The sequence below is a fragment of the Melopsittacus undulatus genome, chromosome 12 (assembly GCF_012275295.1).
Source record: "Melopsittacus undulatus isolate bMelUnd1 chromosome 12, bMelUnd1.mat.Z, whole genome shotgun sequence".
In the NCBI taxonomy this organism is placed as follows: Eukaryota; Metazoa; Chordata; class Aves; order Psittaciformes; family Psittaculidae; genus Melopsittacus; species Melopsittacus undulatus.
This window is the reverse complement of record NC_047538.1, coordinates 3,177,881-3,203,426: the sequence shown is the minus strand read 5'-3', so window position 1 is coordinate 3,203,426 and position 25,546 is coordinate 3,177,881. Positions and strand designations below refer to the sequence as shown.

Sequence of the window (25,546 nt, the reverse complement as noted above, 5' to 3'; positions counted from 1 at the left end):
GTTCGCCCCCCCCCGCCGGTTCCCTGCCGCCATTAGAGGGGCCGCTTTGTGTCCGCTGGTGAGTCCCCAGCCCTGAGCCGGGAGCCGGGGCCGTCCGGGCCCGGTGGGCCGCGGGGTGGTGCGTGTGAGGCGCGGGGGCGGCCTGGCTGGGTCCCCGGGAGCTCCCGTCAGCGCCGCGCCGCCTCCCTGACAGGCCTCGGGGGGGGTGTGCTGTCGTGACGGGTCGCGATACGCTGCGCGCACGGTGAATGCTGTTACGGTGAGCGCGGCCTGCTCGTCCCCTCACACACACACACGCTCCTCGGTCCCCCCGCCAGGCCTGAGGCGGCCCCAGGCCTCGGTGCGGGCCTCACAAAGGAGCTGCGGGCCTCAGACGGCCCCTCCCGGGCTGCTGGCAGCCGGTAAACCCTGGCGGTGAGGGAAGGTCAGCGGCGGAGGGACGGGCGGGGTGCGGCAGGAGGAGGGAGCGCTGTTTGTAAACTTAGCAAGGGCCCGTGGTCCGGCGGGCGGCTTCCCGCCCTGTGGCTCCTGCCTGAGCTCACAGAGGGCCCATGTCCGCCGGGTCAGGGTGGCTGCGCTGCCGAGAGCCGCTCCTCAGCCCTCGGTGCTGTTAAAGGTGCTTGCAGGCCGAAGCCTGAGCCCGCCAGGCCTTTCTGGGGTTCCTCCTTGAGCCCCTGTGGTGGTCACAGCCTCGTTAAAGAATGTTAATTACCCTCCTCCCCCTGTGGCACATGTCTCTCCGTGGAGAAGGGTATTAGATTCCAGTCTGGGATGGAGGGGTTTCCATTCTGGGTTCATCATCCCCACTGCCGTTCTGGGCTTGGTTTTCCAGTTAAGAACTTGGAAAAATGAGGAGGGAAGAAGCAGCTGATGTAAAGTGGTGTAGCCCTTGTTAGGCCAAAGCTTATCGTGATGAGAACAGTTCCAGCCCAAGTCCTTCCTGCCTGGATTCTGTTTTCACTGTCACTGGTGTCTGTAAATCCTGGGGGAATTCCCAGACTGTGCTGCAGGGGAGGAAAAGTTGGATAACGTGGGGTTATTGGGGTGTTTTCTCCTTTCTAACGTGGAGCAGGACCTGGCAGTCTGCTCCTGTCTGTGGTCTTTCACAGGTTGCTCTTATGGGAGTCTCACTTGACTGCTGAGTTACTTCTGGGTTAAGGAGTGCATTACTTCTCAGTCCTTATCTCAGGCCTTTGGAGTAATAATTGCACTCTGATTTCCACCCATGTGGCTTTGTTTGTTTGGGTTTACTGTGAATAGTAATTTTAGCATCTTTAAGACAGTTGGCCAGCAGTCCTTGGCAAGCAGCTGTTGTACTGAGGGGGAAAAGGTTCTGAAGTATTCCTGTTTGTAAACAATGTCACACTGTTAAGCTCCTTTGTGTGGTGTGTGTTGGACTGATGAGAGGAAGGTCTCACTGGTGAGTGTCTCTGGTTTGGTTTGGGAGTGGAGGTGTTTTGGTGGACTGGGCAGGAGAACATTTACCTTTGTCAGGGGGACTTGAAAAGGTTGGTGGGGAGAGTGGGAAATCCTTGGATTTTCCCCCCTTGGTTGGGGGTAGGAAAAAAAATCTCCACTTAATTTCTGTTCCAGGCAAAGAACTTGGTGTATATGTGTTGTCAACATCACACTTTTTGCAGCCTTTCTCCCCTTTACCTGTGTGTGCCTTCTAATTCATGAACTTCTCAACATGTCACACACTGTCCTCAGACAGAAGCTGTTTGAATTGTTTTTCTTCAGAATATCTTTTTCTGCTGTGTTTTCCCTTTCAACAGAAACTGATGTGTGGCTCTTGTCAGTGTTGTGTTACACCTGACCCAGGTTTCTCTGAGGATTTTCACTGCTGTGAGAGAGTGTGAAAGAAATTTTACATTGATGGACTCTAATGGGAGGTGTGAGTAAATTTTATAAAGACTGAAAGGAAATCACAGCTTTTAAAATGTATGGTTTTGTACTACAGAATAATAAGTGATGGCTGAATAGGTAACAGTTTGGAAGGAGGGTTCTTCTAGTGGCTTTATATTTAATCCATCTAAGCAAGGGGGATGTGGTTTGTCAAAGGTTTGTACCCTGCTGTGTAATGTTAGTGGCCTGCATTTTCATTCAGGTGTCAGTGGTTTGTCAGAGTTCATAATGGGTCCTAGGTAATAAGATTCCCAGCGGTGGATTTTCATGTTGGAAGTTTTAAGTTGGAGACCTAAACTTGTTGTAGAGTTAAAGCTGAGCCTTGTGCACTCTGTTTCATTCCTTAGCTGCTTATGTCAGTAGCAGCATATGGAGAGTCTGGATCAAGGACCATAATAGCCAAAAACTGTTGTCCCACAGAGTGTGATGTCACTGTTGCAATCCTGAGCATCAATGCGGAGGAGGATTATGTTTAGACAGCAATGTAAGCAGAAATTCTGCTTTGTATTAATGCCTTAGCTGAAGTTTTCGTGAGTTTTTAGGTAGATGGTGAATAATTTAAGCTGCACGGGGCCTGGCTTTGGCTTGGGGACGTTGAGGAAAGTTCCTTGGTGGAAGATAATTCATGCCATGGAAATCATCTGCTGTTACTGCCTTCTGTATAGGTGAAAGACTGATGCAGAAAGAATCTGAAATTAATAGTGGAGCTTGTATTGAGCTGGTGGTGAAGAATAGTGGAGATGAGGCAGGGGTTGTTACTTCTGTTTTAATAAACAGCTGTTGAGATGGATCTGACTTTGATTTGCTGCTGTTACACCCCATCAGAGATGAGGCACTGAGCTCAGTCCCAGGTGGGGAGGCAGAGCATCAATCTCACTGTAGCAGAGTGCTTTTCCCTGCTGTGGAAGCAGCATCTCTGTGTGCAGAAGGGCAGTGTTTGAGTTTTCCTTTGCTCTTTGCTTTGAAATCCAGCGGGATAGGCGAAGTTTAAGTCAGGTTGCATTTGTGGTGTTTGGAGTCAGAGATCCAAATTCAATGCTACTCTGAAACAAAGGTGTGTCTTTCAGCTTAGAAAAACTCTCATTTGGGTCTCAATGTGTAGGGATGTGTGTGTTTGGATACTGGAAGCGTGAAAGATTTTCATTGTGCTTCCCAAATATACTTGGTATTTATTCTGTTTCTTAATGCTGTATAGGGAAGGAGTGGATGGAAATAGAAACTTGTAACACTAGTCAAGCCAAAGAATTTCTTGCCTGGCAAGTGATAAGCTATTGGATCTTTGTATTGGACCTTTAATTGAAACAAGATGGTTTGTAATGCCTGTAGCAGTGTGGGGCTCCCATAGCCAGTAAGAGATCTCACAAGAGAGCTGCAAGTGCAGCCTGTGTAGCATAATCAGAAGGCACAGGATTGAAAAGTCAGCTTAACCACAACACCTCCCAGGAAATCGATGCGACAGGGTTGCCCTAAGGATCAGGACAAAGCCCCAGACTTGTTGAATGGCAGCAAAAGTGATGGGAATGCCAGATGTGAAAGGGGAGGGAATTTCCGATCAGGATGCCAAATGAGGATTAGAAGTAGGGACTTACTTGTATTCTGTCTTCAGTAAGATATCTTATTCCTCTGTACATTTAAATGAGTAAATACTACTGGTCTGACTTCATCCAGACCACAGGCAGCTCAGTGAAGTGCAGAAGCGAAAGGGAAGTCAGGCAGTGCTGGAGCACCTTTGTGAACAGGATGTGACAGCAATCAGCTGAGAGCTTCTAACAGATGCATTCTATAAACCAGGTTTGTATCAAAGGTGTTCCTGGATGATGCATTCTGTGAGGATACAGATACTGAGGATTGAAGAAAGGTATCTTCTACCTGAGCTGGATTTTTAGGGAAGCACTTTGAGGATTTCAGGGGCCTTGGAGAAGTTGGCCTGCTTCCAAACGTGATATTTTGGCATGTTTGATTTGAATTTGCAAAAATATCAACATTTCCTGGCTTTTTTTTTTTTTTTTTTCTGCAGCTTCTGAGTTGTATTTAAATGCTCTTCTGCTCAGGACAGTGCTATGTAATGATAGATAACTGTACAATAATTAATAGCCTGGTTTTGAAACCCAGTTACTTTGCTTTTTACTCTTTTTTGATACTAAACTGTTCTTGCTTGTAAGGTTGTTGGGTGTGTACCCATTGACACCCTGGCTTCACATCTGCAAGAACACACAAACTTTTCCAGCCCTTTCTGACCCGGTTTCTAGACCTGCGTCATGTTCCATATACCAAGTCATGTCTAGAGCACATCAATCACCAGCATACGTGTCGTGTGACAGTAAGGGGACACTCCCAACAGCACAGGATGGGATTTGCTTTCTCATTTTTCCATTGCATATTTGTTTTCAGTCTTCTCAGCCTGTGCACCCTACCTTGAGTCCTTGCACCTTGGGGTTTCCGCCAGCCTGACGGGTGCCTTGCCATGTTTGGAGTGCTGGTGTTATGCTGAAATGTTTTCCCTCAAGTGAAAATGAGGTCTGAGAAAAGCTGGAAAACCTTATGGGCAGCAGCAGTTCCTGGAGTCAGCCAAACTATGCCTCAAGTCTTATGCCCTTGTGTCTGTTACATTGGTGGGGCGACTCCACTCTTCTGGAATATTATATATAATGCATGTATCTCACGTCAAGCCTCCCCTTTTTTATCCCCTAAAGATATGCTGATAGCTCAGGAGGAAATTGCTATCATTTTTCATAATAGGTCATGGAAACCTATTTGTAGCTTTGACTGCATCTCCCATCAGTGGCCACTCTGAGCTGGGAAACTGGGCACTCCCAACCATTCCTGTTCATCTAGAAATCCTGAAAGTTTAGGAGCTTTGTTGCTTATCAGCTCCTTGCTAGATTACCTTTGGGATGACTAGTTTGGAGTGACTAGTTCATGATAAGTGATGTTGAGTTCAGATGGCCCATAGGAAAATGTGTGAGTAGCTACGTGGCGAGTTACTGTCTGTACTTTCAAGCAACTTTTGGAAGGTTGGTATCCCAGTGTTTGGTTCATTGCTGATGTGATTAGTCTTTTTCCTGACAGTCCATCAGATTTGAGTGTATGTGACAGTTCCCAAGAACCACCTTGAAAACCACAGCCTCAACTGATGGCCTTTTCCTGGTTTCTAACCACAATATTTGCTTGACATCGGTGTAAATGCAGAAGACAGCATCACTTTCCAGTTGTGTATTGCTAACAGTGATGCTTTCAGTCTGTGATGCACATTTAAAGATGTCTTGGTATCCCCCACATGAAATAGGGTGTCCAGGTAACAGTTGGTTTGGGTGACTTGATTTTTGCATTCAATAAATCAACTCTTTTATTTCGAGAGATATGAGAGTTTTTGTGCATCACTGTTATAAAACCATCTAGTCTTTTGCTTTATCTTTTTGAAAAACTAAATTCAGGCCTATTTGTGGTTGACATTTCACACCCTGTCCAGAAAACTACTTTTGATCCCTCTGGGGGAAGAAACAGGCTGAGCAAGAGCAGTGATGCTTTCACAAAGTAGTGCTTGTGACTTTGCTGTTTGAGAATCCCATTGCTTTGAAGTCAACAGGAGATGATCCTCCTGCCCCTTTGGTTCCCGTAGCCAGTTGAGCAAATGAGCCACACGTGGAACATGGAGGGAATCAACAAGCTCCTGTTCAGGTCACTGCTGGAAGTTTCTGCTGGGTGATGGCTTTGTACACGCATTAGGAATTGTGCAGTGTTACATTTGCTTTTGAGAGCAGCAACACTCGAGTGTGATCTAAGCAAAGGATATGCTTTTTAGAACGTGGGGAATTTGGAGTCAGAGTTGGGAGCACTGTGTTTTCATGTATGTGACACGCAGGTCACAGAGTTTTAAACAAATAAACTCCAGGCTCAGGTCAGCCACAGTGCGTGCTTGGATGTGTGTGTTAGTATTCCCAAGGAAAGTGTCTGTAGCCCCCAGCTGATTTCCTGGAGGATGGATCTGTAATTGGTTGGTTTAGGACTCACTTCAAAATGCTGGCATTTTTTAAAGGGCTTCAGGCTGTGCTTGGTAGGAAAAACATTTGGGATTGTGCTGGTGAAAACTCATTTTTCCTCTCGCTTTCTGCACTGGAGTGAGGAGGAGCCCTTAAAACAGGCTCCAAAAAGGCTGGGCTGTAGTTTGCGTGTTCTCATTGGCTATTGGCATTTGGCAATTTTTTCCCATGCTAAAATTCCATGAGAAAGCTTCATTGATCTCATTTAGCTTGGTTTTGGCATGTAATGTGTTCAGGGTTTTGTTTTGTCTCAGAAGAAACCATTGTTGCTGTTACACTCTGCTGCTGCTGAGACACAGAACTGGTGCCCTGTCGTTTTTCAGAATGACTGTTCAGTCTCACGGAAGTTGTAGACATTGCAGGAACAGATTGAGGTACCTTTAGCTGCCACAAGCACTGTGGTTTGAAGATGGCCAGCTAGGGAAATGTCTTCTAGAGCATCTCCTGCAGAAATGCTGCCTAGCAATGTGTTTGGTGCTCCTGCCATCAGACTGAAAGTGTCTTTGTTGTGCCATAGGTGTGTGCACCTGATGTGACACTGCACTCTCCTGGAGCAGCAGTGGACTTTGTTTATAGTTTGCAGGTTTGGAGAGGAGATCTTGTAGGTACAATTGTTGTAACCAGGAGCAGCTCTGCTCTGGAGCCAGGCTAAGAGAGCTGGGCTCGTTCAGCCTGGAGAAGAGAAGGCTCTGGGAAAAACTTAGAGCAGCTCCAGCGCTTAAAGGGGCTATAAGAAACCTGGAGAGGGGCTTTGGACAAGGGCCTGTAGGGACAGGCCAAGGAGAATGGCTTGAACCTGCCAGAGGGGAGACTGAGATGAGCTGTTCCCTGTGAGGGTGCTGAGGCGCTGGCACAGGGTGCCCAGAGAAGCTGTGGCTGCCCCATCCCTGGCAGTGTTGAAGGCCAGGTTGGACACAGGGGCTTGGAGCAGCTGCTCCAGTGGAAGGGGTCCCTGGCTATGGCAGGGGTTGGAGCTGGATGAGCTTTGAGGTCCTTTCCAACCCAAACCAGGCTGGGATTCTGTTATCACCAGTCCTTGTAAACCATCATATCTTACCACACATTCCCCTTTGGCTCCTCTGACACTGGTTTCTGAATGGAAGCTACTCACAGCTTGGAGTTTTAATGAAAGTGCTCTGCTTAGATGAACTGGGACTTGGCTTTCCTGAGAAAGTAGTTGAGGTAAAGAGAATCCCTCTGATGGGTTGGAAGCCCCCACTGCTGAGTAATAAGAGGACTGTTTTGGAGCCAGACTGTAGAGTAATTAAGATGGTGTTGATGTGGTACAGAGCATCCACCCCTGCAGGGGAGAATGCAGTGTGAAGTGCTGAAACTGGTGAAAATCATCTAGAAAACAGTGCCAGGAGTGATGTCAGGTCTCATTTAAGAGGAAGACCCACTAGGGAAATACCTATTAAAAGTGAAAATTTATGTTAAGTGCCTTCCTTCTTATGTGAGTGAAAGAAAACATCCAGAATAGCTAGAAACTAGGAGCATTTGGTTTCTTTGTAAGGAAGGACAGGGCAGCCTGGAGGAACAGGGGAGAACATATCCAGCCCTGGTTTGCCAGAGAAGCTTTGCTTCTCAGGTTTTTAAAGGGGGTTCTGAGAACCCCTCCTTGGGAGAAACTGATGCAGTCCCATGGTCAACAGGTAAGAAAGTCTGTAGAAGTGTGCATGGGAGTAAGGGGTGAGACTTGGTGAGGGCTAGACTAAGCTTAAGCCATTCTATACCCATGATAGTGCATGTGTTTAGAGGAAGGTTTAGTAAAGCTTAAGTTTTACTGTAGAAGGTCTTAGACTGCTGGTTTGATGGTTGTTTTTCTTGAAAGGCTCCTCCATTTCTCTGAACTGCATGGATTTAGTTTGGGAAGGGCATGGTTTGGGTCCCAGTGTGTGTATTTTCTCCCTAACAAATGTAATGGTTTAATTCCTTAGGCTGTTAGAAGCTGGATCAAGATGTCAGCTCCTGCTTTTACCCACAGCCTATGACCTGTTTTCTGCATGCCTCACTTCAGACTCAGTGCAATGTCTGCTTTTCATTAATGCTTTCTGTTCATTTAAAGAGCCTTTTTATTGTTTCAGATCTGTTTTTATGGAGCAGGCTGCAAGTCTGGCTTTACACCTTTACCATTTCTGCTACATCCATAGCTCTCAAGTCTGCGTACATGTTTTAGCCTCTTTGTTGAATGCAAGTGTTGATTGTCAGTTGTGTTAGTCATAAGCTGTAAGTCATTTACTCTTCTTTTCTTTTTAATCTTTACTTTGTTAGACACATGGACGTAGATGGTTTTGTTTTGTTAATTTTCACACCACATCTTTTCTGTACTTTAGGTTGACTCCTCACAGCACTGTGAAAACCATTAGGAAAAGGTCCTTGGGGTTAAAACCTGGGGCTCCACATTGTTACCTGCACTGGGGGATAGAAATTTATTTAAATGGCGACTGATCTGTCTGAAGCTGAACCCGTGCATCATAAGGCGCTTCCACTCTTAACGGGAGCTCAGCTCATCCACACGGACAAGTTAAGTGAGGTAGGGGCTGGCCCATTCTCCAAGCTTGCCCTTGGATCAGTTCCTGACTTCCAGTCCTGCTGAAGGTTACTCAGTGCTCTTTCTCCCCTGCTCATAAGCAACTCAACTGGGAGTCTACTAACCGCTGTAGGCACTCTCCTTCCCCTTCCCTGCTTTCCCTGAGATGTTGTCTTTAGCAAGATCCTCAAATCTCCTTTAATGTGGAATTGAAAATAAATTATTTCCTTTGTAACTGTAAAATGGGAAACTCTCCTTTCCAAGTATGCTGGTTTGAGGGTATTTTAAAATTCTGAAAAATCCAAATGTATCCAGAATATCTCTACATATGCTGCTTTGATCTGCTTTAATCCTATTTCTAAACCTTTTTGATTCTTTACAGTATCTATTCTGATTCTCTTATGCTTTCCATAGAAGGCTGAAGACGACACAATGCCCATCCGCCGCTCCGTGAATTCTTCTCCCCGCGAAACCCCTCCCAAAAGCAAACCTGCTGAAGGTGAAGAGGTCAAAGCAGGTACAGTGATAATTCTACAGTGGATTGTTAATGTCTATCCAAACATAAGCTTGTGCTTTAACATTCCTGAAAAACTCTACTGCCAAGACTAAAATATTCCCAGTGTGTAGCTCCTTTCCACAGGCTTCTCCTGGATTGTTGGGAAGTTGTGTTTTGTAGCCACTTTTCAGTCTGACCCATTCATTTTGTCCTTCACACCTTGTAGCAAAGTCCTGACACTCCAGACATGAAAACGTAGCTAAATAAAGGCCCTTTTAAGCTTGCACATTCTTTAGAGGAAAGGTAAAATTTGTGAAGTCTCAGTAGTGTCAGGAAGGTAGCTTGAGATCGAAAGGTGGAGTTGATGAGTGGAAGAACAATGTATTTAGGGGTTTACTCCTAAACAAGAGGATTTTACCACAATGTGTCATAAAATCTAGTCTGATATTAATGTGTGTGGTCTTAGCAGCTTCACCTCAGTTTCTCAGCATGTGTCATTTCAGTATTGCACTCAGGTTCACTGACTTTGTCCTCTTTGCTGTCACAAATCGGTTACATACCAAACTGCCTTAATACACTGTGGATTTTAAATGCATGATGCCTCCACGGGAAAACTATGCACAGGAGCGTGGTCGAAGTATTAAGTTCCTTCTCGGAGACAGAGAACCTATAGAGTAGTGATGGTGGACAGTTATTTATCCAAAACGTGGGTAATAGCAGTTTATATGCACCTTATTTAGCAGGCAGCCAAGTCCTGTTCTCAGCTAAATATACCAGTTTACTTGCTTGGGAAGGTGATTTCTGGTTGGATTTGAGCCTGCTAATAGAAAAGTGCTTCTGTCAATGCATGTGCAATCTAAAGCTTTGCCAAGTCTGGAAAAATGGATTGAACAGTTAGAAATCCTTCAGGTGCCACAGTGTGTGGTGCAGGAACAGCAGTGTTTGAAAAGAAGATGGGTACAAACAGAGCTGCTTGTATGTATCTGTCTACATTTCTGGTAGAGATACATGGTTTGCACATTTATGAGTTAAAAATGTATAAACCTCAGCCTACGGGAAAGCCATTTCCTCCTCCCATCCCCACCCATGGCTCTCTGAGGAGGGATGATTGCAATAGTAACTTTGGAGTTAAGAGGGAAAGAGGGGGGAATTAGTGCACTGTGAAAAGCTACATGATGTTGTTTGACTTTATTCTGACATCCAATGGCTTATAGCACCTTATTGAAGCTCCTCTCAGTAGTTTTGTTTACTTCTTAAGTTACATTCAAATCATCTGTTTAAACTGGAGAAGTTGTCTGGAGGGAAATAATTTTTGGGGTGTGTTCTTAAGCTTTTTATCACACACACCTCTTCCTCCCCCCAGCCTTCCTGAAGAATAAAGGCTCATTTTTGGCAGTAACTTGATGCATTTTCATGTCTCTTTAGATGCAGAAGTCACCTCTGAGGAATCTGCCTCTGCTGGAGAAGAACAAGAGACTGAAACCCTGCCTGCTGCATCCAGTGAAGCAGAACAGCCAAAGGAACCTGAGACTGAAGGGAAGGGGGAAACCAAGCCCTCAGAAGAAACCAAAAAAGAGTAAGGCTCTTTCAGCTTAGTGCTGAATTCGGGGAATTGGGTAGGGTTCTGAACAAAGTTAGGTTCTAGAGACGAAAAATGTGGCAGGAGAGATGGGAAAAATAGGATGTGTCCCTTAAAATGGTGCTTGTATTTCTCAGGAAGAAGCTGCCAGTCGAGTGTGGCTGCTGTTCTAGAACATGTGTGAGACTGAATATCCAGACAGGGTCTCTTTTTTCTGGTGGAAACAGCAAAATCTTCTTTAAATTATTTTTAGTGTTGGATGTTGTGGAGTTGTTGTGCTGCTGTTGGCTTGTTTTACAGTGTCTCTTGTCTTAGTATTGATTTTTATTCCTCCAAAGTGAGAAGGATCAATCTAAGGAGAAGGAGAAGAAGGTGAAGAAGACCATTCCTGCCTGGGCTACTCTTTCTGCTAGCCAGCTAGCTAGAGCACAGAAGCAGACTCAGATGGCTGCCACCTCACGTCCCAAAATGGATGCTATTTTAACTGAGGCCATCAGGGTAAGCAAGAGACAAATGTTTCTTTTGTTCATCTGTCGCAAAGCAGAATAATTTGTGTGCCTAAAATTCACATTTCAGCTTGCTGCTGGTACAGATGATAGTGCTGGCTGTCAGCAGGAAACACTGTGTGAAACACGTGTGCTTCTGCTTGGAAGCCCGTGGAGCTGAAATGTGAGCCCATGATGATGATGATGATGATGAGATGCCCTATAGCTTATTTCTTTGTTTAGAATTTGTTTCCTCCCTTGTTACATTATTAGAAACAGGGAGGATGACATAATCTGCTTGATTGCTGTCATCATTTAATTTGGTGTGCCTTCTAGCCACACTTAACTTGATTTACCTTGATTAAGCCATCTATTTGATACGTGCTTTATTAAGCATTAACTTATTCTAATTCAAGACAGATGGAGATACTGTAAACTAGCATTCCAGAGTGGTGTTGGGGTGGGTCTACTGTGTCCCTCCTGCTTGTAAGAAGGGCCCTGTGCAGTAGTTGTGTTGCTGCTCTCCCCTTGAGGCTTGGTTCACACGTGTTGCCTTCACAGCTGGTCTGGATTCTACCCACCTTAATTGCAGGATGGCCTTTCCAGCTGGTCTATCTTCAAAATAAGATCTTCAGCTTAGACTTTTTGCTGGTTTACTAATGTCAAGCCTTCATCTTCTTAAAACCACAAGAGTTGTTGACTTGTTCTGACTTAATAACTCTGACGTTAGTGCATCAACTTGCCAGTTGTGCAGCAGTGGTTTGCCAAAAGGTGACTGTATTTTGTAGTACCATTTAGTGTTTAAGCCATTACATGTAAGTGCTACAGAGCAGAGGAGTCATTGACATGCACTTGCTGTGCTGCTGTTGTGTTTGCTCTTTAGCTGAAGTATTTTGTTAGTTATATTTTATCCTCTTGAGGCATTATGAGGAAAAGGCCAGCCTGGCATTCTGTGTTGATGTGCTGGCCTGTATGCATCAGTTCAATTGCTGTTCTTCAGTCCCACAGCAAGATAATTCCAGTGCAAGTGGTTTCTGCTAACATTCTGCTTCCATTTCAGGCATGCTTTCAAAAGAGTGGTGCATCCGTTGTTGCGATACGCAAATACATCATCCATAAATACCCTTCCCTGGAGCTGGAGAGGAGAGGCTATCTGCTAAAGCAAGCCTTGAAAAGGGAGCTGGAGAGAGGAATCATTAGGCAGGTAAGAGTTGCTTTGTGCAGCAGCACTGGAGGTGGTGTTACTGAATTACATACAGGGTTCTTAAACTCTGGTAGCAGGTCTTTTCTTCCTCATGAAGGTTAATCAACCTGTTTCTCCACTTTGTTAGATACTGACAGGATTTCACTGTTGTTCTGCCAGTCAGACACTTTGCCCAGTTGTCTTTTGTGCAATGTATGACTGTTTCTTGGTGTTGTGTCATACAACATTGCAGCAGCCTTTGTCTTCAAACTTTGTCCAGCACTGTCACTTCTGCAGCAGCACATTTAGTACTCATTTATGTTTGTGATGTCTGTTAGGATGTCATGGTATGTTAATGTTTGGCTGTAGTTTCTGATCTTACTGAAGTTTCAGTAGATTTAAATAGGCCTCTACTATAACAGCCCATCACCAGGGTGACAGTGCAGTCAAAATCTGTGTAATGGTGTCAGTGAGTCTCTTTCAGGTTGTTATTCTGAGTTACTTTGCTAAAGACTGAAATGGACTTTCTTTTGAACTAGGTTAAAGGAAAGGGAGCTTCTGGCAGCTTTGTGGTGGTGGCTAGTGCAGGAAAATCTGTTCCAAAATCCAGAGACAGAAAGGTAAGATGGATCATTTTAAACAATACCCTGAAAGATCTTGCACTGAAATACGTGTATCTTACCAAAGGCAGCTTAACCCCAACCCAGATAGTATTCTCCTTGCTGTACTTTTGCTCCCCAAGTGTGGTAATTAAAAAACCTGTTCCATAAAATCAGAACCAGAAAGTTAGTTTTAGAAATTAAACCAAGTAGAATAATCAAAATCTTAGTTTTAAAATGTTTACATTAAACCCCTAGGCTTTGGTTCAGAGGCAGAAAACTGAATAACCAGGAAGCTCCTCTTCTGTCTTTACCTGGTAGAGAGAGATGCCTCTCAGGTATTGTAAGAGAGCTTTATGCTACTGCTGTCTGTTTTATCTGTTGCATGGATAAATGGAAGACTTCAGTCTTAAGGACTGTCAGGTGGACATTTTTCCATGAGCTGTGAGCGCAGAGGGAGGAAGAAGACAATGTCCTAAGGCTGCTGGAAGAAAGCTGCCAATGTTGGGTGTATATTGCTCTGAGGTAGTACTATGTGGTATGGGAGGGGGTTGGCTGAGCCTAGTCCTCACACTGTTCTCCACTCCCTGTTGCACTGGGTGTATGAAGTAAGTTTCAAACACTGGTTACAAAACACTTAGCCAGAATTGCTGATCCCCTTGCAGCTTAGATGGATGAACCCAGAGAGTATTGTAATGTATCTTTTCACTTCTGGGGAGACCAAAAGCCCTAAAGTTGAGGGAAACAGTGACATGCTTGGTACTAGGAAACAGGAGAAAGCTAATTTGAGTGTAACTTTTTAAATAGAGCTCACTGACTCCATAAGAAGTTCGAGCAAGACACCTGATAGCTGCTAACACATCACTTTTATTGTCTGCAGCAGATCAGTGTCTTTGTTTCTAGTTACTTTCTCTGTGTTGCAGAAAAACAAATGGCTTGCTTTTGTTGTTGGTGAACACAGCTAGCAGCTGTCTGGTGAGCAGCATCCCTCACCCCTTCGACTGTTTGCAAAGCTGCTGTTCAGCATCAAAACCATTAAACTTCAGCACATTTTCCCACTCTCTTTTCTGTATAAACAACAGACTTTAATTTTTTCTGCTCATGCCGTCCTCACAGTAATAAAGGGATGGAGGAAAATTCAGAAGGGAAAGTTGGCTTCAGTCAGGATTTCATTCTCTCATCTAAAAACCCACTCCTGTTTAAGGTATTCACTTTTGGGCAGATGTTAAAAGCCTTTGGTGGGGTTTAAATTTCATGGCAGTGTGTAAGATTTTCACTCGTGTCAGTAGGACAGGAGAGGAAAGAGTGTGTAGAAAGAGGAAGGAAACTAATGTAAAAATACAGATGTTGTTAAATACTGAGCAATTTCTATTTGCAAAACTACCCAGAGACTCCTATGAAAATTCCAGCCAAATTTGCTTGGTTTTACTTAACCTGCTAAACTCTTTAAATTGTTAAAGAATTGCCTTACAGAACTTGATTTTGCAGATCTGTGTCCAGTGTCAGGAGCACTTCTCCCCTGTGCATTGCTGGTTCAGATACCCCAGACTTTTAGGCCCCACTGATGAGTAAAGTGTATGTATTTCAGAAAAGCACTTCTACTTCGGCTGCAGAGCAACAAGTGAAGCTGGAAGATATCCTGCCACTGGCTTTCACCCGCCTTTGTGAGCCGAAGGAAGCTTCTTACAGCCTCATCAAGAAATATGTGTCTCAGTATTACCCCAAACTCAAAGTAGATATAAGGTAGGTGCAGGAGTATACTGTTGTAAGCAGAGCTGCAGAGGAGCAGTGAAATACAGCCTTCCTCTGGCTTTGCCTTGCTTCCCAGTGATCCAGTTCAGTGTTGCAGCAGGCAGGTGGTGCTCTGCCTTGTAGATCCTGCAGGAAAACTTGAGGAAAAGCTGTGCCTTTTCCTGCATCCCTCCACACCCAGTCTTTGTTCCTGATGCCAACATCAGCGTTGACTGTGCACCTCCACCCTTAATCAAAACGAGATCCCTTTAGCTGTGGGGATGTGAAGCCTCTTGGGGTCTTGTCCCTCTTGGTTCTGGATGCCTTAGCTGGTATGTGCTTACAGTAAGCTTTAAGTTTGCTTATATGAAATTGATCAAAGCTTGGGGAGGAAAATCTAGGAAAGCTGTGTGTGCCACCTCTTACAGGGGCCTGTACTCAGTCCCTTGTTGTCTGTGAGCTGACTCATTGCCCACCGACTCCAAATGTGCTTTTCAAAATGATTAAATCCTCCCAAGTGGAGCTTGTCTGTTTCTGGATGCAGTGACACCAAGGAAACGTTGCAGTTCAGTTTCCACTAACGTACATTGTTTTTCTCATGTAATCAGCACTTGCTGACAGATCTCTATTTAAAATGCCTGTAGGTAGGCAGATAGCACTCGTAAGTACTGCTCTGCTCACACTCTGTATAAAGCCTTGTTTCTCTGTTTGTTTTTTGAAGCTGTCAGTCTGTGTGTCAGTAAAGCTTTCTCTTCCTGTATTTCAGACCCCAGCTGTTGAAGAATGCCCTCCAGAGAGCTGTAGAGAAGGGCCAGTTAGAGCAGATCACAGGGAAGGGAGCATCTGGGACATTCCAGGTCAGAGCCAGAGTTCATCTTGTTTCGTTGACTACACTGACCACAAGCCTTGGATATAAGTTAACACCCCCTCTTCCCCCCACCTCAGTTTCATTGGGTGCACCTTTCTTTAGCAGCCTGTCATGTTCAGGAGTTGTCCCAACTATGAAGCAGTAGGACTCTTATTCTCCTCTGGGTCTACATTTCTGGAGCAGCCCCCCCGCCTTCCTTGCTTAGCGTGTTCCTCACGCTGCTTCGGTTCTGACTCATTAGCACAGTAGGGGAGATGGTGGGGTAAGCTTTCCTTTCCATCTCTTATTGTGGGTGCAATAGGTACCCCAGATGCTTGCAACGTTTAGTTCTAGTGGATGTTCCACAGAAGTCTCTTGGGTACATTTGGTCTGGGGGATGGAAGAAGAGCTGATTTATGTCCTTCCCTAAGTGACAGGCCCTTAGATTGCCACATCCTTGCAGTGTATTTGGGGACTGGGACAATATGTTGCTGATGATAAGCCCTCCAGGCCACTTGACTAGGCCTGTCCTCCCAGTTAAAGCTGGGAGAGCAGCGTTCCCCATGCTGTGTTTAATGTAAAACATATCTGTGCTGATGCAGGAGCGCCGACCCACCTGGTGCAGAGGAGCTTGTCCTGACCTGGTTTGGGAGAATTTTGTCTTGATGCTTTTCTCTTCCTCCTTGGAAAATAGCTGAAGAAATCAGGGGAGAAACCCCTTCTGGGTGGGACTCTGATGGAAGACGCCATCCTGTCTGCTATTGCGGCCATGAACGAACCGAAGACCTGCTCCACCACAGCCCTCAAGAAGTATATCCTGGAAAACCACCCAGGGACCAACTCCAACCTCCAGGGTAAAGTACCAGTCTGTGTGATGCTTCTGTTTTGCATGCTAAAAGAGTCCTGCAGCTGCAGATGTGTCTGTGCAGCACCTTTAAAGAATTCCATTGAGCTTGCTGGGGAGCTGACAGCTGCTCAGCTCTTTGTGCTACAGAGATGCTCAGTGGTTTTAATTCCCATTAGCTCCTTTCAAGCCTGACAAAGGCTAGTTTGAGACATAACGCATGTTTCTCTTGTCTGTAGCACGTTCCCAGGAAAGGGGAGTAGTATTCAAGTACTTTTATTGTTCTTAAATCACCAAGTTGATTTCATCTGTCTGTCTCTATTTTGAAAGGCTACAGCTTGGCATAAATGCAGTTCCCAGTTGCTTTTTAGTTAGAGAAGTTGGACAGTCTAACTTTTAAAACATTCACAGGCACCCCTCTCACGGATTTGCTTGAGGTCATTCTTTGGCTCTGATTTTTAAAAGGTCAAGCAAGTGAGGAGAGAAACAATCCTGTTGTATTTGGAAAGAGATTTGGCATGTCTTTGTTCTCAGGAATGACTCTAATGTCTGTTTTGGCCTTTGCGTTAGCAGAAGCAATACTAACAGCAACTTTAAAGCAGATGTTTTAATGGTTTATGTGCATTATTTGGCCTGTGCTCCACTGCAGTTTATTAACCAGTGCTGGAGGTCATTTGAAGCAGGATGAGCTCACAGCAGTCTTCTCTAGAGTCAAACCTAGAGGTAGATGAGTTTGTTGCTGTGGTGTCATAGTTCTGGTGCCATTCGTTAGGACATGGGCTGGAGGGAGGTTGCTGATCCCACACTTCACCTGGAGCTTGACACAAGGCTTGCTGATGTGGAGAGAGCACAGGTTCCCTCACAGCAGCGTGGGCTAAAGAAGCTGCCTGAGGCCTTCTACCAATTAGGGACTGATGACAAGTCTGACTTCTTAATCTTGGGGCAGGGAGAAGAGTTTCCAGGCATCCTAAGCATTGGAATTCTCCGTGGTCCTCAGAGGCCTATGCTCAGCCAGCCTCGAGTGCTTGTCAGTCTTGCAAGTCACATAAAGAAATTTCAGCTTGCAATCTGTTGTTTTCTTTCCCTTTCTGTTACATAAAAGGAATTTTGATGATCTCTGCTCTGTTTTAAGAGCAACCAGAGGAAGATCTGGTGAGATGTAAAAGCAGGCTGCTGCACACTGCAGAACCATTGCTCTGCACTCCTCCTTTTATACCTCAGAACTGGACTTGACTGGAGTCAAGTGCTCTTTATCTTTGTGCTGCTATTTATCTTTGATACAAAGAATAAAATCAGCCTTAGGTTTTGTGTTCCTCCTGTTTTATGAAAGCATGGATCTTCAAAGAGTTCTTGAACTATGAGGATCTAAATGTTGCAACAATAGTGACTTCATGGATAGAATCAGCTCCATTAGCTGTGCAGGCTCTTCCAGTGCCATTCAAAGTACAGTATTTCAGCAGAAGCAGTCTGGTGTAAGTATGGCCTTGTCCCACAGGACTCTCTTGCTGTGAAAGGTCAGTGCTTGATAAAAGCCTGTTTCAGTAGTGTGGAGTAAGCAGTTGGAGCAAATACCTTTGCATTAATTGTACCCACAGAGTCAGGTGGCAGTTCAGCCACTGTGTTTCTTTGTGTTTTTCCATTTCTCAAGTGAACTTTTTTGGAAGGTGTTTGAGGGCAGCCTTGCTCTGCCCTTGGTTTGGAGGGAGCTAAATATGAAAATGCTCCCTCTAATTCAAGCTGCAAATGGTTTTGAACTAAACTAAACAACTTCAGCCCTTTGCCAAAGATCCTCTGTACTTGCACAGGTTTGGTTGCAATTCTTACACAGTGCACATGGAACAGAAGACTGGAATAAAAAGTGCATTTGTCCTATTTCTGGACCAAGTATTTTCCCTTTAAAAAGCAAAACAAAAACACAAACTGGGGAAAGATGCATCACGTTTGACATTTAGGGATACAAGGAAGGTAAAACCAGGGTAAAGACACAAGTCTTTAAAAAGCACTTTGGAGAACAGGCTGTAGAAAGTTGAGATTTGGGTTAAATTAGGACAGCAGTAGTTCCATGCCACTACTTATTGCATTTACGAAGGAGCATCTTTTGATGGGGCCATCAAAACCATGCACTGTTCCTGACTTCATCCTTTGGAGAATTTAAAGCCACACTTACTAAGTGCTCTGCAGGTGTCCTAGCAAAGGAGACTTCGTCCTGACTCTCCAGCTCTGATTTCAGAGGGCTCTGCAGGGAGCAGTAAGGTCAGACAAGTGGATAAAAGTAGTAACAACCTTCCTCTGAGTTTTTTATTTGATTTTATTTTCACAGTGCATCTACTGAAGAGAACCCTGCAGAAATGTGAGAAGAATGGCTGGATGGAGCAAATCTCTGGGAAGGGCTTCAGTGGAACCTTTCAGCTTTGCTTCCCTTATTATCCTAGGTAAAGAGCTTGGCTGCTAAACACTATTCAAGACAAGCGTTGAGGAGGTTAGCCAGGGAGCACTGCAGGGGTTCATCAGCTGACCTGTTTACAGGGAAGTTTGTGGAGGGTTTAATAACTGATGAACTGCAGCATTCACAGAATCCCAGAGTGGTTTGAGTTGGAAGGTACCTTAAAGTTCACCCAGCTCCAACCCCTGCCACGGGCAGGGACCCCTTCCACTGGAGCATCTGCTCCAAGCCCCTGTGTCCAACCTGGCCTTGAACACGGCCAGGGATGGGGCAGCCACAGCTTCTCTGGGCACCCTGTGCCAGCGCCTCAGCACCCTCCCAGGGAAGAGCTTGTGCCTAAGAGCTCATCTGAGTCTCCCCTCTCTTGGGCAGGTTCAAGCTATTCCCCTTGGCCTGTCCCTACATGTCACCCATACTCTAGATAATGCCATTACTTGAATGTCTGACTGTGAGTGAACATAAAGCTAGCAAGGAAACAAGGGAAGCTTTTAAAGGCAGTAAAGGTACTGGGCTCAGTCTTCTCAGATCTTCTGTCATGGTGCTTTTATTGCAGGATGGAGGCTATTTAAGTGTTGCTGTGCTAAAACAAGTTCACGTGAGCAGATAGTGTGGTGGTGTTAATGCAAAGATGCTCACAATGAGTAGGACCCAGATGTTTCTTAATGCTGACGTGGAGGAGAGGTGGGAGGAGGGAAGATGACCTAGATTAACTATTGTGAGACTAAAACAGCCTTTCTTCTGCTGGGAGTGTATATTGTGCTGGGCCACGTGAAGCCCAGGGATGGTGTCCCCCAGAGAGCCAAAGTCTCTGCCAGGGTTACCAAAGGCTTGCTGGAGTTGCATCCTTAATAGCAAGTCACACTCTGACTTGAACCCTCTTGTAGCCCAGATGTGCTCTACCCAGAGAAGCAGCAGGATGAGGACTCTGAGGAATCTGATGAGGAAGAAGAGGAGGAATCTGAGGAGGAAGAAGAGTCTGAAGAGGAAGAGTCTGAGGAGGAAGAGCCACCACCAAAGAAGAGGTATGGCCACATGAGAGAGGAATGGGCTTGTTCAGATGATACAAGTGACTCTTGGTTTGTCTCCTGGTGTAGTTATTTATCCACAGGGCCGTTGCTCAGAGGTGTTGGAAGCAGTTCCTGATAATGCTTTGCTCCAGAGATACTGATCTCCCCTATTCCATAGTTTGAACCTTACCTCTTTTTTCCTTTGTATTTTCTTTGTATTGCCTTTAGTCTTCTGAAGTCGTTTTTTTGTGCTTTACAGAAGTGTGACATTTCACAGGGGACTTTCTGTATTTACTGTTTCCTTAGGAAATGTTTTCCCTACAGTAGTATTATTGCAGTCCTGTAGCCAGATACGAAGCCTGCCTTCCTCAGAATGTGGATTTAACATGAGTGCTGTTGGTTAAGTAGTACAACTCCTTTTAGAGTGGAGAGTGGTCAGGTCTCTGAACTGTTCTGACAATTGACTTTGATTCATTGTCATTATTTGTATGTTCATATCCCTAATGAAGGAGGTGGGAACCTCTCTGGCAGAGCACTGTGGGCACTGTGAAGTGCTGAGCATGGCAAGATCTGCCAGAGGAGTTGTTGCTCTTTGGGATTTAGCAAATGAAATGTACTGCTGCATAAAGCAGCACCCGTGGCAAAGGAAGAGGATGCCAAGACGCAGATTGACGACGGCAGCTCTGCTCTGGGTACCATTTGTGCCTCCACTGAGCTCTTGTGCTGTCTCTCCCTGACAGGATGCAGAAGAGGCCACCCCCAAAATCACGGAGCAGGGCCCCTTCGATGAAGCGAAGAGAGTCCAAACCCAAACCAAGGAAAACCCCTGCCGCCAGCCGGGGCAAAGCAAAGCCCCCCCCCAAGGTTAAAACCCCTGCTAAGAAAGCCAAACCAGCAGCCTCAGCCATCAAGAAACCCTCTGGTGGCAGCTCCTCTAAGAAACCAGCAGCCAGTGGGAGGAAGGAGGTGAAACCCTCTGCCAAGGGCAAATCCACCATGAGGAAATCTCTCCGGGCAAAAAAGTAAAACCTTTGGAGCGTCAGGGAATGCCATGGTCGAATCCACAGTCTTGTTTTCTAAGTCGAACATGCGTTTGTATTTTAGTTCCGATGCTTCGACACTTCTTTTAATGGGTTTTTGGTTTTTTTATGTTTGTTTTCTTGAATGATGGGGGGAAAATAAGCTGCAACTTAAAGCTACCCGAGGAGTTGATAGAGCTCAATGCTGGGCCTCGTGCCTGCCCCTCCCCTGGAACAAGTCATCTGTCGTTTCTGCAATAATGGTAGGACTTCTTCCAGGGCATATACAACCTGTACATTTTCTGGTGTTCCTCTGGGTTGGGGGCTTGGGGAGGGGGGAGGGTTGGCTTTTAAACGTTCTTCAAAGAAGATCTTTATATCTTTAGCCAGCAGGAACAGGATGATTGGGGGAATGTGATTCTTAAAGAGAAGGTACAAGGGCAAAAGAGTCCTCCCTAGATCCCCTGCATTACGAGGTCCTTATCGCTTCTGTGAAGAAGCAGTGTATATACAGCACATGCACTGAGTCCTGGAAGTGCTGCTTTCTGCTCGGCTGGTAGAGGGGCAAGCTGAGGAGGTGGCACATTTGGCTCCTTCAGACCAGCAAGGTTTGTTTGATGGTGAGTCAGATCTTCAGTAATCACCTACTGCTGCATCCACTGATCGTCTGATGCCAGAGGGGCTCCAGAAGGGGTAGTTCTCGGTTAGGTGGGTGATTTGAATTAGTGTTTCCACACCACATCTGTTACCTTAAAACCAAAACATATAAAAGTCTTCTTGAAATCCAACTTTTCAATGTTTTTAAGAGATGAAGAGCCTGAGTTTGGTCACCTCTTGTTTACCCTTTTTTAAAGAACAGCTGGAGAGCTATACAATTGCTAATGTAGAGATGTTGATAAGTGAAGAACATGCAGTTTGCTAAAATAAAATGAAACTAGATTCCAGGCCTGCTCTGTGTGTCCTTTCTCTTCCTTACCACAGCTTCCTCCTCCTGGAACTGCAGAGAGGAGGGAATTACCATCAGCATGGATTGCTGCAGAGGCAAACCTTTGTTAAATGGACTTTGCCAGCATGAAAGAGTGGGGCTGCTCTAGCCTGAGCACTGTAGCTCAACTGACTTGTGCCCTTTCTCTTCCCTGGTTTCTCTGGAGGCAAAGGTGAGCAAGTAGAAAGCTCTGTTTGAACCTCTTGATGCTTCCCTTCTCCCTCTGCCCCCCATCAATGGCCAGTGGGGACAGAAAAACACCAGCTGAAATCATCCCCTGCTCAACAGAGCAGCACCTGCAGTCAGAGCACTCTACCTTGTCCTTGTGCGCTGGTGATTCCAATGTGACCTGACAGGTTTCATTCACTGTGCTTTGGGAAAGAGCTGTGCACATTCCATGCTGAGAGGAGTGGCAGTACCTCTAAAAATTACATGCAAAAAAAGAAAACAGCCCTATTGAGTTTATTCTTTTTAGTTGCTGTCCCTGGGTGCTGCCTTGAACCACAGGGAGGTTAGAAAACCATGTCAGAAATGGCCTCGATTGTTGCCAGCTCCATAGCAAGGGTGCAGACATGGGGGGTTAACAAAAATAACAGTTATGGAAACTGGGAGGGTGAAAGCCCTGATCAAAGAGTGATCCACAGGGATGCAAGCAACTGGAAGAATTAGTTAATGGCTCTTTCCAAGGGCTGCTTGTACCGAAACGGGGGTTTGGCACTGCAAGGAAACAAGTTTGAGGAACTGCTTCACTCATGGAGAGGTATTTACAGGGACACTGGGCCCTGTCTCAGCTCTAAGGCAGTTTGTGACCTCCTTCATCCCAACATTCCCACACCAACCACCCCATGGGTAAAACACTGGTCTGGATAACACTGATGTTCCACCTGTGGCTGTGGCTTAGTTTTGTTGTGGGGCACCTTGAATTGTAGCCCTGTGCTGAAAGCAGCCATTGGCTCCCTTGGTCACCATCAAACTCTTTGGTTGGGGTTTTAATTGCTAATTAAGTGGTTTCTGTGCACTGAGCCAAAACAGGAGCTGTGGCTCTGCTTGTGTTTAATCCCAATGACCAATCCTTGTCTCCTGAGAGCAGCAAGTGGGATTGAACAGGAAAATCATCATCCTGTGGCAGCGTTGCCGGTGGAGCTCTTCTCCATCTCTGCTTCCTGGCCAGCCTGGGCTCCGATATGTTATTCCTCAGCCCCATCTGTCCTCCTTGTTCCATTTTTCCGCTGTTTCTCCGTGGGTTCTGCTGGGGCATCTCACAGCATCTCCAAGCAGCCGGTGCTGGCAGTGGCCCAAGGTTGGAACACTGCTCTTTGGAGCCGTTTCACATCCTCAGGGAGTGAGAAAGGGATTTTCGGGTGCACCCTGAGGGGTTCGACCCCATCTCCTCCCCAAACTGTTGCTTTCCCTTTCCAGGAGCCAAGCGCATCCCTGAGGCTGGGAACAGCTTTTCCCTCAGGCGGCTGGAGGATTCTGTGCACCTGGGGCTCTGCGTTTGCAGTGAGGTCAGAGCCATCCCCCTTTATTCCCAGCACGAGCGTTCCGTGGTGTGCAAAACTCCCATTGGAATTCAGCAACCGGGGTGAAGAGGGTCAGAGCATCAGGGCAGGGGGTGGTGAGCAGCGACCCACGTGTGTGCGTGGCAGGGTTAGAAATCACTTCTCCGCTGGGCACGCAGGAGAGGAGAGGAAACAGGAGAGAGGGAAAAGAATCCAATGCAGCCGCGTCTAACGAAGAGCCCGAGCGCTGCTGCTGCTGCTGCCTCCAAGAGACGGAGAGAGCCGGGGAGGTAAAATCGCAGTGATTCATCGTGGGCAGATCGGAGGCAGGAAATGGGAGTTCGCTGCCTGCCCCGTGCCCGCCGCGGGCTCCGGCTCGCCGGGGCCTGGCTGCCGGCGAGGGCCTGATGCCAACGGGTCGAGCATCCCTGCGCCACGGACGGAGCCACCGGGAAGAAGGGAAGGAACCGGCGGAGGCCGAGAGCTGGAGCCAAGGGGGTTTTCTGCCTGCGTTTCTCCGGAGCCATCCGACAGAGCCCGTGAGCCAGGGCAGGGGGCACAGGGGATGGGGGGGCTCTGGGGATGCTCGGGGTCTGGGTACCACCCCCATCACCACCACTAAATCTGGGGGTCAGCATCTTGGGGACCGCATCCCTCCCCTGGGGTCCGCCAGGGTGGGCTGGGGGCTCATTGAGAAATGAAGAGTGGGAAAAAGGGGGCGGGGCTTGGGGGCTGCCTGCCTGCGGATTGGCTGGGGGGGAGGGGGGAGAGACCCCCCAAATTGTGCCCGAAGGAGAGGGGCAAACTTGAGCTTGCAAAGGGGATGAGGGCACCATACGGACCCCCCCACACCATTAGGATGCCTTTGGGCTGCCGGATTCCCCTCCCCTTTCCCCTGTGTTAGCACCCAGGAGGCTGCAGTGCGGTCTCAGTGACACGAGTTGTGCCTGGTCTCAGCCTGTCAGAGGGCTGCAGAGGACAAAACCCCCTTGGGTGGCTGGAGAGGGGCCAGGTGCACCCTTGGGTGGGAGTCTTGGCTGAACCCCCCCCCTCCGAACCTGCTGCCCCCATCCTGATGTTTTGGGGATCACCCCTGACAGACGGCCATGGGGTCTTGGTGCTGCGTGGCCAGCAGGGAGTGGGGTGGAGGGACAGAGAATGGGAGAGACTCCAGAATCTCTCTGGAATCTGGGCTGTGAGACTGCATGCACCTTGCTCGGGGTCTGGACTGTATGCTCAGGACACAGGATCACATTGGTTTCAATCGGGAGCAGGATGCAGGGACCATATGTGTCACCTTTGGGGTAGGGATGTGGGCACCCTCACATCACACTAGGGTCAGGACATGGGGACTAGCTGCATCCTGCACAGGGCTGGGATGTGGGACCTTCATGCAGTGCTCAGGGGGAGGACATGGGACCCTCACATTGTGCTTAGGATGAGGATGCTGGGATCCTGGATTCAGTGTGGGAACACAGGGACCTTCATGTTGGGATTGGTGTCATGCTGTGCAGAGCCTTACATGGCACTTGGGGTCACAGGGGGCCCTTGCATGGGAGCTGGGATGTGGGGACCCCAACATGGTGCTTGGGATGAGGACATGGAGACCCCTGCATTGGGTTTGGGGTGTGGTGGCCCTCACGTTAGGGTTAGGGACAGGATCTGGGGATCCTTTTATTGGGGTTGGTATGGAGGGACCCTTGTGTCAGGGCCAGGACTCAGACTCACCTGCACTGGGGATTGGGGATCACTATATGGAAACTGCAGCATTTCCTGAGGCTCATTGGGCTGGAAATGGGGGGACAGTGGGTGCAGGTTGTGTCTGTCACATCCCTCCTCGCAGGGACCGTGACTGGGGGCCAGATCCGAGCTCCTGCACCACCCTGGCTGGTTGCGAATAACCTGGATGCAGCACCGGAGCTGCTTAACCCCATCCTGATCCAACCTTTGCCCCCCAAACCCCACTGCCATGAAGAAGAAGGCTGCCAATGGGAGGGGGGCAGATCCTGCAGCCCCCCAGCAGCGAGCCCGGGGCGTCACCAAGTCAGCAGAGGTGAGTTACCCACGGGAACGGGGGCCAGGACACCCCGAGATGGGGTTTGGGAGTGGGTCCATCCCCAAACCCTCACCTCAGAGTGGGATGATTGCCCTGGGGTGAAGTGATTGCAGCAGCATGGGGAGGGTGTTGCTGACTCAGGTTGGTTTTGGTTCCCCTCAGTACGTGGGCTCCTTCGTGGTGGAGGACCTGGACCTGGAGCAGCAAGCAGGGCAGCTGGAGGAGCAGCTGCGGGCAGTGAAGGTCAGACATCCACCACTGCTGCCCACACTGGGAAAATAGGGGACCCCCAACA

At 47.1% G+C, this 25,546-nt stretch overlaps 1 protein-coding gene and 1 long non-coding RNA gene across 4 annotated transcripts; both read left to right on the top strand.

Annotated features, from left to right (window-relative positions):
• HP1BP3 (heterochromatin protein 1 binding protein 3) lies at nucleotides 1-21,654 on the top strand. Of its 3 annotated transcripts, none has more exons than XM_034068068.1 (13): nucleotides 1-58; nucleotides 8,279-8,478; nucleotides 8,893-8,992; nucleotides 10,397-10,547; nucleotides 10,889-11,048; nucleotides 12,096-12,239; nucleotides 12,758-12,838; nucleotides 14,406-14,560; nucleotides 15,315-15,405; nucleotides 16,090-16,249; nucleotides 18,560-18,671; nucleotides 19,567-19,704; nucleotides 20,430-21,654. In XM_034068068.1, exons 2-13 carry the CDS (start codon nucleotides 8,383-8,385, stop codon nucleotides 20,713-20,715), a joined length of 1,674 nt encoding a protein of 557 aa, XP_033923959.1. In that variant the 5' UTR covers nucleotides 1-58; nucleotides 8,279-8,382; the 3' UTR covers nucleotides 20,716-21,654. The 3 variants fall into 3 exon arrangements, with proteins under 3 accessions (XP_033923959.1, XP_033923958.1, XP_005145468.1); XM_034068067.1 differs by having other exon boundaries at nucleotides 8,890-8,992; nucleotides 20,430-21,652; XM_005145411.3 differs by lacking the exon at nucleotides 1-58 and adding an exon at nucleotides 8,001-8,171 and having other exon boundaries at nucleotides 8,890-8,992; nucleotides 20,430-21,652.
• Nucleotides 21,655-23,259: 1,605 nt separating this feature from the next.
• Nucleotides 23,260-25,487, top strand: LOC117436840 (uncharacterized). Its single transcript, XR_004550150.1, has 3 exons — nucleotides 23,260-23,734; nucleotides 25,039-25,248; nucleotides 25,414-25,487. It is a non-coding gene; the product is annotated as an uncharacterized lncRNA (long non-coding RNA).
• Nucleotides 25,488-25,546: the final 59 nt, after the last annotated feature.